The sequence below is a fragment of the Streptopelia decaocto genome (genome assembly GCF_964273445.1).
Source record: "Streptopelia decaocto genome assembly, chromosome: 2".
NCBI classification, from domain to species: Eukaryota; Metazoa; Chordata; class Aves; order Columbiformes; family Columbidae; genus Streptopelia; species Streptopelia decaocto.
In genome coordinates, this window is record NC_138655.1 from 136,558,502 (window position 1) to 136,575,429 (window position 16,928).

The 16,928-nt window shown below is 35.4% G+C and overlaps 1 protein-coding gene across 3 annotated transcripts in view; it reads left to right on the forward strand.

Moving 5' to 3' along the window:
• The first annotated feature begins 426 nt into the window (after window positions 1-426).
• The window catches only part of COL28A1 (collagen type XXVIII alpha 1 chain), a 57,461-nt gene continuing 40,959 nt past the window's right edge, over window positions 427-16,928 (forward strand). Inside the window, exons 1-12 of one of the 3 annotated variants that reach the window (XM_082045427.1) lie at window positions 427-469; window positions 546-619; window positions 1,559-1,718; window positions 2,280-2,839; window positions 4,340-4,360; window positions 4,938-4,994; window positions 6,267-6,320; window positions 6,585-6,626; window positions 7,330-7,356; window positions 8,494-8,538; window positions 11,174-11,218; window positions 14,483-14,536. In XM_082045427.1, the coding sequence (XP_081901553.1) occupies window positions 1,598-1,718; window positions 2,280-2,839; window positions 4,340-4,360; window positions 4,938-4,994; window positions 6,267-6,320; window positions 6,585-6,626; window positions 7,330-7,356; window positions 8,494-8,538; window positions 11,174-11,218; window positions 14,483-14,536 (1,026 nt within the window). In that variant the 5' untranslated portion in view covers window positions 427-469; window positions 546-619; window positions 1,559-1,597. Of the gene's footprint in view, window positions 620-1,558; window positions 1,719-2,279; window positions 2,840-4,339; window positions 4,361-4,937; window positions 4,995-6,266; window positions 6,321-6,584; window positions 6,627-7,329; window positions 7,357-8,493; window positions 8,539-11,173; window positions 11,219-14,482; window positions 14,537-16,928 lie in introns of all 3 variants that reach the window. The other 2 variants (XM_082045426.1, XM_082045428.1) reach the window with 2 other exon arrangements.

Here is a 16,928-nt window from a genome sequence, read left to right on the forward strand (position 1 = left end):
GGATTTAAAAAACAGAAAGAATTTCTGAGGAAAACAGCTCAGGAAGGCTTTTTTTTTTTCTTTTTTTTAATTTGTCTTTTATTGTTGTAATTGCTAATGCAATCACCACCTTTGAGACATGGTCCTGGAAGACTCAGAAACCATCAGGTCAGAATTCAGTTCTAGCCTACAAATTATAACATATCAATCTCAAATCTCTGATCTAGCCAGTGCTGCAACATTAATATGGACAAGCTGAAAGTGTGGCTGGCAAAGTGATGGGTAAAGATGCAGACTGTCTAAAGTGAGTTTTTTGATGTAAAAGTTCACTTATTTGAAATGGGAAAGCACTTGTTCTCCCAAACTGACACTGTCCCTTTAATAAAATGGCTTGGTCTCCCTCTCAGCCCTGGCTTAGTGCCTAATGATCCTGTTTTAAACTTTGGCCAACTGAGAAGCAATAATGGGCTATAAAAGATCTAGATGCAAGGTAGAGCTATTTACAAGTGATTAAGCTATTTATTTACAGATTGCTTTATTTTTTGTAACCAAAATGTATTTTCCAGTATGACCTGCTGGACATATTTTCAACACTGACAGGTTATTCAATCCAGAATTTGCTTTTTGAATGCCTTCAAAGGTAAGAGACTTAGTTATTTTCTCTCTATTTTTAAAAGACTGCATTCATGTTTCCTGTATCTGTAACTGCTTGATGGATTAGAGGATTTAGGAAGGATGTTTAAATTCAATATATTGGCTTTGTTATGAATGATATTTAAAATGAATTATTGTAAACTGCAGTGATATTTTGTAAATCAATTTTAATGGAGTTCAGTTTTCTCTGGAAACATGTTGACTTACTGGCTTAAATGTTGTAATGTTAATTTTATTAGTATATATTGTCATTATAATAGAATATTTTCTTTATGGAAAATATTGCACACATTCTGTTACAGCCATGTAATATTAATAATACACCCATGTATTGAATTTCATTACTAAGCCATTGTTTCTCAGAAGAGTATGTTGTTCATACTGATGCTCCAGACTTGGGTAATATATCTGCATCCCAAAACACCCAGATCTCTGTTTATTCCTAACAATTAGGGATTTCTAGAAACAAATTATATTCTATGGTTTCTATAATATTTCTGCTCATTTAATATAATTAGTTTAATAGCAAAGTATGTTAATAGCGATACGTGTTAGTAACAATTTCTTTTACCCTTCTTTGATAGATGTTCAAATGACAGCTAAAGATGATAGCAGTGGCTTTTTTTGTGAAAGAAAAGGGAGCACTGTCTTTGTTCTACCCATGTTTCTTCTTTACTAAAACAGGTTCTAATATACACATGAGCTACAACTGGGATTGTACTGGCTGCTCTGCTTAAATCACCTACCCAGTGACTATTTACAATTGGTTTTAATATGTTGTCTCTAGAATTGTGCTGCCCACAAATGTGTATTCTGTATGTAAAGTATCTCTATCTGTATGTGTAGTATAATATTTGCATCTACTAATGAAGTATAATATTTGCATTTATTAATGAAGTATTCACAAGTGGGTTTATACTTTTAGCAGGAAGGAAAAGTCGTCTGATTTGGCATCAAAGTCACTATGTGGAAAAAACATTTTTTCTTTTGCTCTTTACTTCTGGCTGTGACAACAAAACAGACAGTATATGGGCAAAACAGGAAGAAAGGAAAGGATTCTTATTCTCTCGTGCAAAAAGATGAAGGTAAAACAATTTTCTTAAAGTTTCTGATTGACCATGTTGTGTGTCTCCACATATTTTATGATAGTTAGCTAGTAATTGACAACTTATGTATGCATTTACAAAATGTGACTTATTTTTATTATCAGGCCTGGAATATACTGTGATGACATTTACTTGGTCGTGAACTCCAGTTTCATCTATAATTTTCACTGACACACATACCTCTTTTAAGATAAATGCTAAGGAGCTGAATATTTAGTTTGAAATTGCATGTGGAATATTTTGTATACAAAATCAACTAAAATGCTAAAACAATCCCATCAAGACCTAATTTGAAAGTTCTTATCTGTACACTGTATTTAATAATGCTGGTATGAATCAGAGTGATTCAAATTTAGTTACATGACTCCAGTAGAACTATTGGCATTTAGAGTGACATTTATCCTTAAAATTTTTACTGGGAAGACAGAGAAATACTTGGAGAAACTATTTGAGGACTGGGATTCTTGCAGAGAATTATCTGAAATCTGTGGTGCAGGTGTGCCCATTATTCATAGATTTAACTTTTTTGTTCCATTACAGGTGATACATGTCTTGTTGATATAATCTTTATCTTGGACAGTTCAGAAAGTGCCAAAAATCAGTTGTTTGATTTACAGAAGAATTTTGTTCAGAACGTAACTGACAGCATTTTCCAGATGAAGCCAGTTAAGTCTCAGAAGTATAATGTCAGACTAGCAAGTATGCAGTTCAGCAGCACAGTCAGCATTGATCATCCCTTTGTAGCCTGGAAAAATGTGCAGAATTTTAAAGAGAAAATCAAGTCTCTGGGCTTCATTGGCCATGGCACCTACTCCTATTATGCAATTTCCAATGCCACTCAGCTGTTTAAAACTGAAAGTCGCAAGAGAAGTGTGAAAGTAGCTTTTTTGATGACTGATGGCGTGGATCATCCAAACAGCCCTAATGTCCAGGGTATAGCCACAACAGCTAGGAGTCTTGGAATACATTTTTTTACCATCGGCCTTTCTAAGAAAAATGTCCAAGAAGAAAAGTTGCGGTTGATATCTGGTGATTCATCCTCTAAACACGTCTTATGCCTGGATGATCAGAACCTGCTGGCTGATGTAGCGTTGGAACTGGTAAGTCATGCTGATGTTAAGCTTGTTACCCATCTATCCATGACAGATTTCACTTAACTTTGATAGATAAGTCATGAAGGCAGCACAGAGGTTTGCAGGTGAACCAGGGCTGGAGCCAGCCTCAGGTTTGGAAGTTCAGAAGGGTTGTGAAAGTTGTGTGGGACATCTGCAAGAGCTGAGCTCCAGCAGTGGTAGTGGAGAAGATCAGTAACTATGGGCTTAAGAATCAATTTCAAGAAATTCTGCTGAAGCCAATGGATTTTTTTTTAATTGACTTGATTGAAATTGGGGTTCCAAAGTACTGTAAATCTGCCATTGTACTTATTAATTAAGGGCACTTAGCTCCCCACCTTTCCAGAGCAGCATAAGGCACATATAAGAAAAGGTAGGGAGTACTGCTTAATTACTTTCTTAATTCAGAGAAGACAGAAGTGTTGCTGTGAGAGAGATGTCAGCTGGACTTGACCTTTCTCACTTCTGAGCAATAATGTGCAAAGTGTTGGGGAGACCGAGGAAGTGTTTGGGGTTTAAAATCCTAGAAAATATTTTTCAGTAAGAGAAGACTTCACAAATAACAAATTAGGACAATTTGGACTAAAATGATTCTTAGAAAATGCAATAGCTTTAATTAGGGAGTAGTCCATCCAGAATTTATGTAATATTTTTGTAGTCTCTTAAAGGTGGCAAAAAATCAGAAATGGAACCTTGCTAGTTGACGTGTATAAAAATAAGTAATTACAATATGTTGTGCAAATAAGCACATGGCTAGAGATCTCACAGATATAGTAAGTGAAAGGCATTTCTGAAAGAATTATTGTTGTCAGACGTCTGTGTTTTGTACATGTGAAGGTATATATTTACAAAAAAACCCAAAAATCTTTCCTGAGATCTCACAGCATGATGCTGCCGAGAGGAACGTGGTGTATGTTGCTGCTACATCAGGAGTCAGGGCACAGGGAGTTTCCTCCTCCCAGCCACTTTCCAAGGAGTTGTGTGCTTGGACAGTAATAGCTCAGCTGTGCTCATTACTGGTGGAGAGACAGGGTATTTCCCAGCTCACAGAGTGTCTCTGAGCATATGATAATATTTTAGAGGATAACTTATTTTCATAGATAAGGCTGATAAAATCATGGAGTCGTTCCCCTGTATATTATGTTAGAAAGGCCTCCCATAGTAAGGCCTTTTGTTAGGAAGTCTTCTCATATTCCCCTTGTTAGCACTGTTCCTTAGTATTGTCTATTTAGCTGTACCATTACATCTCATTTTTTTTCATGATCATTACGGGTCACATGAAGCAATCCCCTACTCCTACCAGAGAATCTTTTTTCATATGAGTGGTTCCACAGACTGGTTCTTACCACTGTGAGGAAGGGATGAAGGATGAAGATGTTGAGAGTCTTTACTATTCACTTCCCAAATTCTGTAAACTAGAGAAGAAAAATGGTTAAATTAGTACTCTGTTAAATCCACCTGAAAGTAACATTTTTCTTTTATTTTCAGGAAGCCTTGCTTCAGAAGCAGGTAGGTTTTTGAGTTTTTTGTATTCTGATTACTCTTATTCATACTAGATCTGATGTCGGCTGCTTCTATAGTGCAACAACACTCCAGGATTAATCAACAATCCTTCCCTGAGTTAACTTTCATCCATTTGTTACATCCCTTCTGAGAAATCTATGACTTCTGTTCATTAGTGGGTATTATCAACAGTAAGACATAAAGAAATCTTCCTACCAGAGTGGAATAGGCCTAGTACAAAACATGGAAGTTCATTAATGGTCTCAATAGAAAACAATAGCAATGTTGAAATTGTCCAAAAATTATATAAGATTTCACGATACTATAGACTATGTATATGCTATGTTAAACATTTTTAGTTAGAATAGTAATAGATTTGGTTTTGTTATAAATAAATCAAAAACTGATTTTGACTGGGCCATACAGGAGTGTAATTTTGATTATATAAGAAATATATACATTGGAAGATCATTTATTTTCTGTTATTCCTCTTTCTGTGGCTAGGAAAAAAAACAGTTTATGCTTTAAAAATTTGAAACGATACACTTGAAAAATGTTCTTAATGTTTCTATTAAACTTTTAGTGTACGCAGAAGAACTGTGTGTGTGAAAAGGGTGCAAAAGGAGACAAAGGTGATTCTGTAAGTATGCGTTCATTTGAAAAGCCTTAATAGTTTGGATTTTAATAATTGAAATCGTATTGTAATTGGCTACTGTGTCTCTAAAAAGCAAGACATTAGCTGTACGCATACTGCAAAAAAGAAGTGATGTATCACAGCATATTACTGTGAAAGGCCACTGTTATAAGAGCTCAGAAAAAATCTATCCATAATCACATACTATCTTGGAAATATATTTTTATTATAGGGTAATAAAACAGTATGGATTAATGGGTAAATGATTTTGAAGCACAAATCGAAAAGTTATTCTTGAATCTTGCAACAGGGAAGGAAAGGTTCATTAGACAAAGGTTTACTTCCACCAGCACTTTTTATTTGTGTAAGGGATAAAGGTTGAAAAGATTGAGGGTGATGGCATATAGGAAGAAAAGTCTAAAATTCTCTTGCAACACCAACACAGAACTGTTTCTTGGCTCTCGTAAATAAGAGAGAAGTGGGAGTTCAGACAGTGTGTGATCTCTTCGATCCCTTTTGTATCTTAAATAGCTCCCACAGAGGCAGCCAAGGTATGTACAGAGGTTTTTGCCTTTCTCTCTAGAAACTAAGCAACATGTCAAACATGTGTATGGCTGGTTATGAGCAGCAGGGCCTATTATCCAGTCCCTTAGCTCTGGTTAAGGTGCATTTGGAAATAAAAACACTGCTTCCAATTCAAAATTTAAGATCCAAGAGTTTTAATTTTTTTTATCCAAAAGAAAGAGATGTGACCTATCATAATAGGGGTTTTTTATATACACACATATACATTAAGCTTTCTAGTCCCCACCTTCATGATCCTCCAAACAAGGATAATGGTGTAACCATTTTTTATTCCGGGGCTGCTGAATATTGACACTAAGCTGTTCTGTGCATAGGATTTCTTTAAGTCAGAGAAGATCAGATAGTGGGGGGGTAACTTTGAAAAATGGGAGGAGGAACTGCATATGTTTTTTGTGATACCTTCCAGGTAAGATTTTCAAATGCTCCAATAGAAAATGTGCTTATCCTTGAATATTGATTAAAAAACCCTCACAGATACCTTATAATACCATATATATATATATATATATATATTTTTTTTTTTTTTTTTTTTTGTGCTAGGTAAAAGTAGTGTCACACGTGCCATACCTGAATCAGTGTGGGTTTCTACCTAAGCTTATTCCAGAATGGTTTTGGCTTGTCACGCAGATATAGTCTTAGAGAAACTAGAGAATTTTATCCTCACAATGGTAATATTTTCCTGCTTTGTTTCAGGGCAGTGTTGGTAACAGAGGGGAAAGAGGTGAGCCAGGACCAAAAGGAAACAAGGTAAAGGGAATTTTTAAAACAATGAAGCTAATTTCTATCTAGTTTTATTCAGAACATAGAAGTGGATATAGCAAAGGAAAAGTATGTTAAAATATTATTTAAAAGATCAAATTTTTCTGTGAGAGATGTATAATTAGCTGCTTTAGAAGTGAGAAAAATTTGAACCTAAACTGCTGCTGCTTTAACACTGGTCTTGGTTTTACTGTAATGGTGATAAATAAAAAAACAATACACATTTCAGTTGTATCCCTTTGCTTCCAATAGGGTGATGCTCAAAAAGGAGATCATGGAGAAAAAGGTGAAGAGGTATGTGACTACTGCAGTACTAACTCACATTGGATCTTTTCAGGTTATCTTCCAGATCCTGATTCACAGTTCAGTTCCACTGAACTTTTTGCTTTATTGAATTATTTAGAGCACGCAAACTAAGTTCTGGTTTAGAGAAGCATCTGTACTGAGATAAATAGTCTAATTATGTGCTTAAATATAGAGGTGGGATGCTACTGACAAAAGGAACTTTTGAAGCTACGTGATTTTTTATTGATTTGCATTAGACTTATCCCAAAGATAGAACTGAAAATGTCATCACTAAAAATATCTAGATAGTCCTCCAGTGGCTTCTGGCATCTAATTTCTCAGCTTGAATTCTTGTTGATTCCCAGTAGAAAGATTAGCACTACTCCATGCATAAGGTAAATTCAGTTTAGAAGTCCTGTTTAAGTGGTAGCATATATCTGCCAAGGGGCAGGCAAGCTAAGTGGCATATTTACAGCTAATATTATGAGGAAAAAAAGACACATCTAAATTTCAAGAGAATTATTTATCTCCAGATATAAAATATCTCCAGAGAGATATTTTCTTGTTGGGAAAAGTTAAACTTCTGAAACATAATTCTTTACTGTTGTGGGTTTGATTTGTTTTGTTTTGTTTTTCTATTTACATTGGCAGTATGTTATACCTTTTCTTTCTCTTTTATGATTTGTTTGTTTGTTTGTTTAATTTTGAACAGGGAGCTCCTGGCTACAAGGGAGACAAGGTAAGTTTTTATAGAATAGAATAGTCTGAAAATAGATTCTTATTGTTGACAGTGTATGTGAAACAATGGAAAGAAGAGCCTGTCTTGTCTTTTTGTCATGAGAGTTCCTAATGCAATGCCTAGCAGTAAATCCATTGTTTGTGTAAAAACTTGCAGAGTGACTTGTTGAAGGCAAAAAAAGAAACCAACAAAAAAACCCAACCAAACAAAAAAACCTAACCAACCAACCAAACAAAACCGCAAACAAATAAAACAAGAAAATGTAATCTAAATATAAAAAGAAAGATGTCAAAGACCAGAAATTAAGCTGCTGGAAGCAAAAAAAGAAAGTTGAGGTTTGAATAAGAGGTTAAATATAAAGAATGTGAATTTTTTTACCACAAACACAAATAGATGTGGCAGACACTAGCTTTTAAAAAAAGTCTCCAGATAGGCTCTGCAAGAAGCAAAAAAAGTTATACACTTCAATGATCTGCAAGATTCTAGAGCCAAAATTTACATTGCAAATTGTCATAGGCAGAACAGAAACAGAGATAATCCCATTTTGACTTTGCTTGGTTTGGACACTGGTCTCCCTGCAGGGATTGTTAATAAAAGCAGTGACAATCTGAATCTTAGTATTCATTAGAAAAATGCTTCAGTCAATTTTATGGAAACATTTCATGGAAATGGGAAAAGTAGACTTAAAACTCCACTTTTTGTATTTGCATTGATATGCTAAATCATCAGTGGAACACATTAGTAATTCTCTTCATTCCATTTGTACAATCTCACAACTGTTGTTCAGAAAAATCTCAGACATCACGTTAGTGAAATCAGAACACAGAGAAGATCTCTGGAGGCAGCACAGCAAACTGGAAAAACAGGAAAAATACAGGAAAAATACTTATTAAATGCTAAATGTATTATTCTTTTACAGTGTAGACTGGAAATTTTGTAGGCATTCTTAGATAGAAGAAGTGCCTATCTTGAGTAGAGCAGACCATATCTTCTACAGACCATATCTAATGATGCCACTCTCAGGTTGTCAAGATCTACTAAACCTGTTGTACTCCTGGACTGCTTGCATAGTCTTTAATGTATTTAGTGTAATCAAAACATCTTGTTTAGCTGTTAACCTTTTGATTTCTTATAAAGGGTGAAAGAGGAGAATGTGGACCCCCAGGAATAAAAGGGGAAAGAGTAAGTATAATTTTTATTTCAACTGTTTCATGTTGATGGACATCTTAGAAAATCATGTAACATATTAATAAACATAACTTATAAAGATTGTTGTAAATTTGGAACATCTTGTAATTCCCTGGTAGCAGAGATACATTCACAGTAGAAATATGATTCGTAGAAACTGAACCCACAGTTCACCATTTTCCTTTTCCATTTTGCAGAAGAAATATACTTACTTACCTAAAAGAAAAGCTGTCCTGACCAAAGCCAAGCCCTATTTGTGAAGGACTGTCAGCATGTTACAGAGTTCACCGGATTTTTTTCCTTAAAATGTTAATTTTAATTCAAGTGTGTAAAGTTACATTACAATGGAGGCAGGTTCTTACACAACCTGAACAACTTTCAGGTCTACCAGCCCATCTGTGCTGAAACACATTGACATTTTTATTTAGTCCTTCAGTTCTTTTAACCTGAAGTGCAAAAGTTATACAAGTTAATGTAGATTTTTACCTGGTTTTTACACTCTGAAATATTGAAGGATAATGTACTCGTGAGTGAGATAATAATGTGTCTTGAGTTCATGTGAGCAGTTTTGCCTGAGTACTACAAACCACTGATTTATAGTTCTTAAGTATTACCAACTAGATTGCAATTGATCATTCTATTAGAGGACTTTTCTTCAGTTTTAACATCTGTATTATACTTACCTTTATCAAAGACCAACGTGAAAAGTTTGAGGTTCCTGGAACCTGTTATTTAATGATGAATTTCAGGTGGGAATTAGGAAATATTCAAAGCAGTATTTGTCATGAAGGAAAAAGTGTACTACACTATAATAAAAATCTAAAGGCCGATTATATCTTGTGAGATGCTATGGTTCAAAAAGGCAGCGAGTCAGAAAAGTCTGAAATATCCATGAGAAAGGAGAAAGAGTTGCATCTGTCAGAGGAATAAGGGAAGATCATAACTTCTTTGTCCAAGCAATACGTGAGAAATAGCACGAAGTTATGTGAAATGTCTACTAAGACAAAGGAAGCTGTTCAGAAGCTGGCAAAGAACATAATCAAAGCAGCCAAGAAATCTGGATATAGAAAACATATGCCAGGGATGCCGGAAATTTGCTTGTTGAGGACAGTGATGAAAAAAAGTTTGACATCTGCAGAGGATCAGAGATTACAATGGATTATGGACTTCAACAATGTAGTGAAGAAATGAAATTACAGGCACTTCCAGAATTCCCAGTTTCACGTTTATGAATACAGAAGATAGAAGAAAATGTGTTTTTTTTTTTAATTTTTAATTAAAGTTTTCTATGCTCGACAAATTCATCAGAAATGGAACATACATGGCCAAATGTAAATTCAATATTCTGAGGTGGATCTTTAACTGCAGTGATGGGTATTGAAGCATAATGGGCAGTACTGTTGCCTGGTTTGAAAATGTTCCATTTTTCCACTGCCACTTTCCAATCTCACTTATCAGGCTGACTTCAGCAGTGGTTTTGATGCTGTGAATCTGAATTTCTTCAAAAACTAATCGGGCTTGAAATTCAGAAAGTTTGTGTTCAGCTTTGAAATCAAAACTGACTTCAGTTATATGTGTGTATTCTACCAAAAGCGGCTATGACTGCATATTACCAGCATATTGATTTTTGTGCCATCTGTTGCTTGTGTAGTTTTGTAAATGGGCTAGAACTGAGTAGGCTTGTCTGCTCTCTCTGGTGGCTGGTGCTTGGCCTGGGACCAAATGCCAGGCAGTAGAGAATTGTTAAAAAATTCTGAATCTGAATCTGTAGGGAAAGACAGTAGTTGAGGTGTGGCTGTGTAGCTGTCACTGCTAAATAGGTCAAGCCAGCTAGAGGTTCAAAATGTGACACTTGCCTTGAAAAGCGCAGCCTTCTGCCAGTGTCTCTGTGCATGGAGATGTTGCTAATTAAAGGAGAAGAAAGTGAACAAAAAGACCAGTAAACTATTTGCTGAAAGCTGTTTTTGCTTTAGAAATAAATTATAACTGAGTATCGAGTCAACTGGAAGTGAAATCCCATAGAATATGCATTCTAGGGACCGAATTAAAAACAATGCAGTAGAAAGATTTGTGAATAATCTACAGTGGTGGCAACTGGTAAGAAGTCATTAGATGGAGAAAGGACAGCTAATGGAATAAAACAACCATGGCATTTTACTTTTTTGGATGTGTTTTTTGTTTTTGTTTTAAACTATCAGTGTGATTCTCCATGTTACTGATGCAGTAGCAGTTTGAGTTAGTGTTACAAAGCTACCTGCAATTATTTTGGTATAAGCACTGCAGCATTTCTTTTTTTTTAAGAATTCTGTATCTAACATACTTCTTGAAATTGAATTTAAAGATCTGTAGCAAATAACAACTAGTTACTCGAACAGCTAAGATGTTAAGTGGCCATCTACAATGTTTGTTATATATGAAAAGTATTTCAACAAAATATTGAGGATGGAAGGTAACAGACAATTAAAGAATACAGAATGAGAACAGCAGTAGCCTGGAGAGAGAATAGACTCGCTAGAATATGCTTGAACAGATATACGAGTCATTGCATGTACACTGTGGTTTTCAATACTTTAAAGCAGATAATCGCAATTTCCTATTAATCTGATAATTGAATCTCATTTTTCCTCAGGGCTTGGAAGGTCCTTTAGGCCCTAGGGGACCTCGAGGACCTCAGGTAAGGAAACTAAAAACTACCAAATAAAAAGAAAACACTCCATATTCTGTAAGTTTCTTCTACATACAACTTGTCAGCTCTGTGGGGAGCAACATGTTTGGTGCATGAGGCACCAAGACAGCAGAATCTGGCAATCTTTGCCTTTTGGAAATAATTTTCAAAGAAAAAATCTTCACTGCTGCTGCTTAATGCTACTCAGAGGTGTTTGGCCCACCTGGGTTCTCCAACTACAGATCTCTTCTCTACTCCCTTAGAGTATAATCATGCACTGCCACCCCCCTACTGCTAAATTCCTCTTATATGACATGGCAGCATCCACCTGTACCTTGGAAAGCAGTACGCAGTCCTCTTGAAATATAAGGCAGCCAAAGAGACTGAAATTTGTTGGAGAGACTAAAATCTGCAGTAATTATTAAAAACCCTGAGAAATGAGTCAGAGAAAGTCTCAGTGCTATTAGGAGCAGAGATTGTTACCACTCTCAGTTATTTGTTATCGATGTTGTCATCTTTGCTCTTTGCAGTTGCTGAAAAAGGTTATTGCTGTCTTTGTGTTTCTTATGACCTGTGAAATTTCCACTAAAAATCCGTACTAGACATGTAAAAAGAGCTGCTGTATGGACTAGAGATCTCAAGAAGTTATACCAGTCTCCTAGTAGAGATGTGGAATGATGACTACCAGCGCTTGCTCATTCACTTCTCTACTGAGCCTGTTTCTGGGTTGTGTGAAAGAAAACATAATGGAAGCATAATAGGGTAATGGAAATCTATTGCATGGTACTGAGATTGGAAAATTTAGTCCTAAATGCCACTTTTAATGTTTTTAAATTATGTTTTTTGCTTTCCTTTTGCTTGGCAATGGCCATGAAATAATGTCACAAATATATTTATTTATTATTTTATGCTCAAGTAATTCTGTTTGTCTGGTAAGCAATTAGTAAAGATGTGATCTGTGCCCCAGAAGATTACACTTATTTGTTCTTGTTTATTAAAAACTGGAAACACATGGAGTCTGAGGAATTTTTGGCCGGTTTTGGGAGGAATTAATGAGACAAATCAGATCACCAGCATTTCCCTACATGAATTCAACTCACCACACAGTATAGTTTCGGTTTTGCACACTCTATAAAAAAACAGCTGCTGTTGCAAGTCAAGCCATCTCTAAATTCTTGTACAATGACATAACCTTGACTTTTTAAAGGCAAAATATTTATTTTTTTTTTCTTTTCATATGAAGCATACTCCTACATTATCCCAGTTTTGAGCTTAATGTTACAGATCATTATATAGTACAATGGTCCACATTCAGTTTAGGTTTGAAAGGCTCATTACAAATAAAATTCTGTTGGAGAACAGAAACAGATGCATGTACCACTATGTAAGAGGACTAATCAATCAACGATTACAAGGATTTACTGTAATTCTGAGCTATGAGAACTAAGTACCATGAGAACTACAACATGCTTAATGAATAAAAGGAAGATAGCATGCAATGGGCTCGATAATGATTTATCTTATATACTCATATTAACAGATTATATTATGTATTTCTATTAGTACATCCTGCCTCAAGCACATTGCCATTTTACTGCTGGGGTATTCGTCCATCTCACATCACGATCACAATTTTCTGCTTGGGAAGTATAGCTTTGCAAAAATACGATTTTTCAAAGTCTCTTTTGGAAATGCTTTTCAAGTATGAAGGGATTTTAAAGAAATATTTTGTTTCTTTATATGGCCCTAGAATACTAAGAGAATACAGTTTGCTTGTTCAGAAACAAAGAAAACGGCAAGATTCCTTTTAGTAAATAGTACTCAATTCAAAAGCAGAAACCAAAGAGTGAGGCCGTATAACCGTGAGTTTGTGCGCATTACAGCACTTGGGACATCTTATGAGACTGTACTCTTATGAGACAGTTATTCTGTAGTTTGTAAACTTATGATTTGAGCATAACTTGGAACACTAGCTATTTTGCTTTCATTCTGTTCATACTATTTCCCCCCCAATATTTGATTTTTGGTCTGTATAACTATTACTTAGGTGCATTGTTTGCATTTTTGCATGCTTTGTGCAAAAGCTGCAAAAGGGAGGGAGAGAATAATCATTTTTCTGACCAGAAATCTGTGGGAGATACAAAATCACAGATGTTCCAAAATTTTCAAATCTGTTTGTGAGCCAAAATGTAGTATTTTAATGATGTAGCATATTAATGATGTAGTAGTATATTAATGATGTAGCTGAAAGGGATAATTTTTGTTTCATTTTGGATAGTTACGTGTTTCCTGCAGTTTAGCATATTTAAGAAGGGGAATGAGCACTGAGAACATTTTTGTGTCAGTAATGAAACCAATACATTAAGATTTGGGCCATTTTGTGTCTTTTTATAAGCATAAAATTATCCATATTTGACCCAGCATTTTTCCTACAATAAAGTATAATTTTGTGGTTCTATTATTTCGATAGCTTTTTCCTAAGAAACTTCATGAGGCTTCTACTTCAATTTTATTGTCAGCTCTGTTAGTGGTAGTTGTAGCAACGTTGACCAATCTGACCCAGTTGGGCAGCCCAGCAGATAGATGCCAGTGGGATGTTCACTAACTCACAAGTTGGTGAACTGGAAGTTCCAGCAAGAGTTAAAGCTTTCATACTGGACTTGGATGTAATCTATTCATCGTGTGATCTTACTGCTCTTCATAATTATCAGACCTACTTTTTTCAAGCTATTGTACCAGCCAGTGTATTGGTGAAGGGACCTCCTCAAAAGCCATCGCTCCAGACAGAGTACCTTACCTGCTCTGGCTCTTCTAAAGAGCCAGTAATTATTTCCTTGTGTGAGGGGACACAATGGTTGTAGTAATGTCAGGAAATTAGAAACCATCTCAGCTTCTCATCAGAAAGGGATGTAGGGGAAGTGATTTCTTACAAATGGAGCTAAATAGGACATGATAGCTTAGTTTATTTGCTTGGGCAGAAGAGAATTTAAAGATACAGTAAAGTCAGGAGCAGGAGAAGAAAGACAACAGAAAGCTTCTGATAGAACAGATGCAATTCACATAGAGTAAGATACCCTTTCTGCCAGCATTGGTTATTGAATATATACAGTATTCAATGTTTTGGGCACTTCATGGGCTATGACTCATAATATTCTTGTCCTTTAGAGCTTAGCATTGTGCTATGTTTTACTGTACCCTGTTCAGGCTAAATTAAAAAGAAACTTTACATGCATCTTCAAAGGCAACTCATTCTGTACTTTGACCTTTGTGTAGGGTATCACTGGACCTCCAGGTGAGCCAGGCCCAAAAGGCATTCAAGGACGCAAGGTAAGATGAAGTTGTATATGTGTAGATGTTATTTATGTAGGGAGGATGCAGAAACTTTATATAGAATCTTTATAGTTTACAGTGCTTTTTCCTCAGTCATTCTTTGTTAGTGGTGTCCTTTGCGCAGCAATAATGTACATCGTCTCATGGCACACCATGGTGTTGTTGCATCATGAAGGCTTTTTGTCTTTGGCACATACAGCTGGTTCTGCATCTGGGTCTCCAAGCCCAGCCATCAGAGCTTGGGAGAGCATTTTGTGGGGTCCTAGTAGAGTGCTACCAAGGACCTGTCTAGAGCCACAGCTCTTAGGCTGGAATTTAAGTCACCTGAATATGTGTCTCAGCTTCTGTCATCACTTGGGAAGCTTTTTCTAGAATGTTTCTGACTAAATTGCCTTGAGTTTAAAGATTGTAAGTAATTCTAGGTAGTGGTTATAAAATCTTTAGATTGAGCTTTTAAAGAAATTTTTACTTGTTTGTATACTGTAAAATATCAAGACAACTTTGAAATTGCTGGAGGTGTAAGATTTGATGGAAATGCCCTATTTATATTTAAAATAGATCATTTAGAGTTAATGACTACAGCTTGTCAAGAAAAAACAGTTGGATAGAGTATCTGATTAATTCAGGCAGTCTTCTGGTTTGCAGATCTTTGGGAAATTGCTCTATGTGAACACAGTTGTCTTGTCCATGGGACAGCTACTAACATCATTGTTCGGTACAGAAAGATCTTTCATGATTCTGTGATTCTATGTATCAGTTTGAAAATGTATAGCCTAATGGCAAAGACTTTCTACTGTGGGATTATTGACAGCCAGGTTAATACAATGCCATATTGAAATTATACAAGGCAACTAAATTCATACAAAGCAATATGCCAAAGATGCAATATTTAAACACTCATGTTTTGTTTCTTAGGCAACAATTTCATTTGAAGATTCACAGAAAAAAATTGTAGATATGGGAAATGTTTATGGTAAAACGTTTGGAATACTGGCACCCGTCATGATTTTCCTCTTCCTGACAAATGCTTTTTCATACTTCTTATTTCTTCATCTTCTCAATGAAATCCTTGATTAGGAAAGCTGCTACAGAATATTTCAGTAGCTGGGAAATAAAGAGGATGATGGGTCTGAAAGAAGCTATTCATACATGTGGGGGAAAAATCATGGGTTTCTTTAACTTCAGCACAGCAAATGACAGTAATTTTTTAATCTGTCATTTCACACTGATGAGTCCAAGCTAGTACTACCAGATACTTTTATTATACACTAAACCATATTTGTTGAATGTTGTTTGTCCTCCTATCAGTCTCTTCACACACTTTCATGTCTATAAAATACATGGAGCTCTCTCTAGAATTCATCTGCCTCCACATAATATTTATGGTCTCTTGTTATAATTCAGCTTCAGATTTTCAGTATGAATAAGAAAGTAAGTTATCTCTTTTCTCCTCTTCCAACTCTGCAACCTGCTGTTTAAAGCCTATAGTTGAGAATTTTCCAGGCTCAGGCATCTATCATAACAAAAATACTGCCAGACAAGTTTAATTAATAAACTTAGATAATTATACTTAAAGAATATAGCAGAAACACAGGTGTGTTTAGAGGGCATCTCTTGTCCATACCTAGCACCAAAGCTAGCCTTTGGCATTTTGAATCTTATTTGAGATGAGTGAAAAATTTTTTAACGAACAGTACAGATAATCAGTGGTTGTTTACATCTTAATAAACACCCATTCAGCTAGTAAAGGTCAAGGTCTTTTTTGGTTCAGAAACATAGCAATCTTTCCAGTATCTTTTGTCCTTACAGAAGGATTATTCAATTGCTCTTATAAAATTAGTTTTCATGACACATAGTACGATATCTCTGAAAAGTGGCAGTTATTTATAAGTGCCTTTGACAAAATAAATATGTCTATTCTTAGTGCAGTTCCTTATACTCGTGGCCTTTTCATGCTAATACTTTCTGCTTTTTGAGCTAAACTAGTGATTTCACCCTGGTTTAGCAGAGCTAAAGGCAGTTGTGTGGTGTTAATATTGACATGACATAACACAGAATACCACCTCTGAGTACTTTTATTTGTTGTTAAAAGTGTAGACATTATTTTGTCTGTTTTCATTAATTTATGAAGAAAAGCTTAACTAACATTTATTTCCAAAAAACCCACAACAGTGAGTTCTATACAATAGCACTAGTGAAGTTCCGTAAGAGTGTTTATATTCATGGTAGTTTTGAAAATGTGTTTGTTAGTGATGGGAATAATACTGACTATTTGCAAAATTCAGCGGACGATTTACAAACAGAATGATATGGTCAGAGATTATAAAACTGGGGCATAAAATCAGGAAGTGAACATAGAGTCATTTTGGTTGGAAGAAACCCTTAAGAT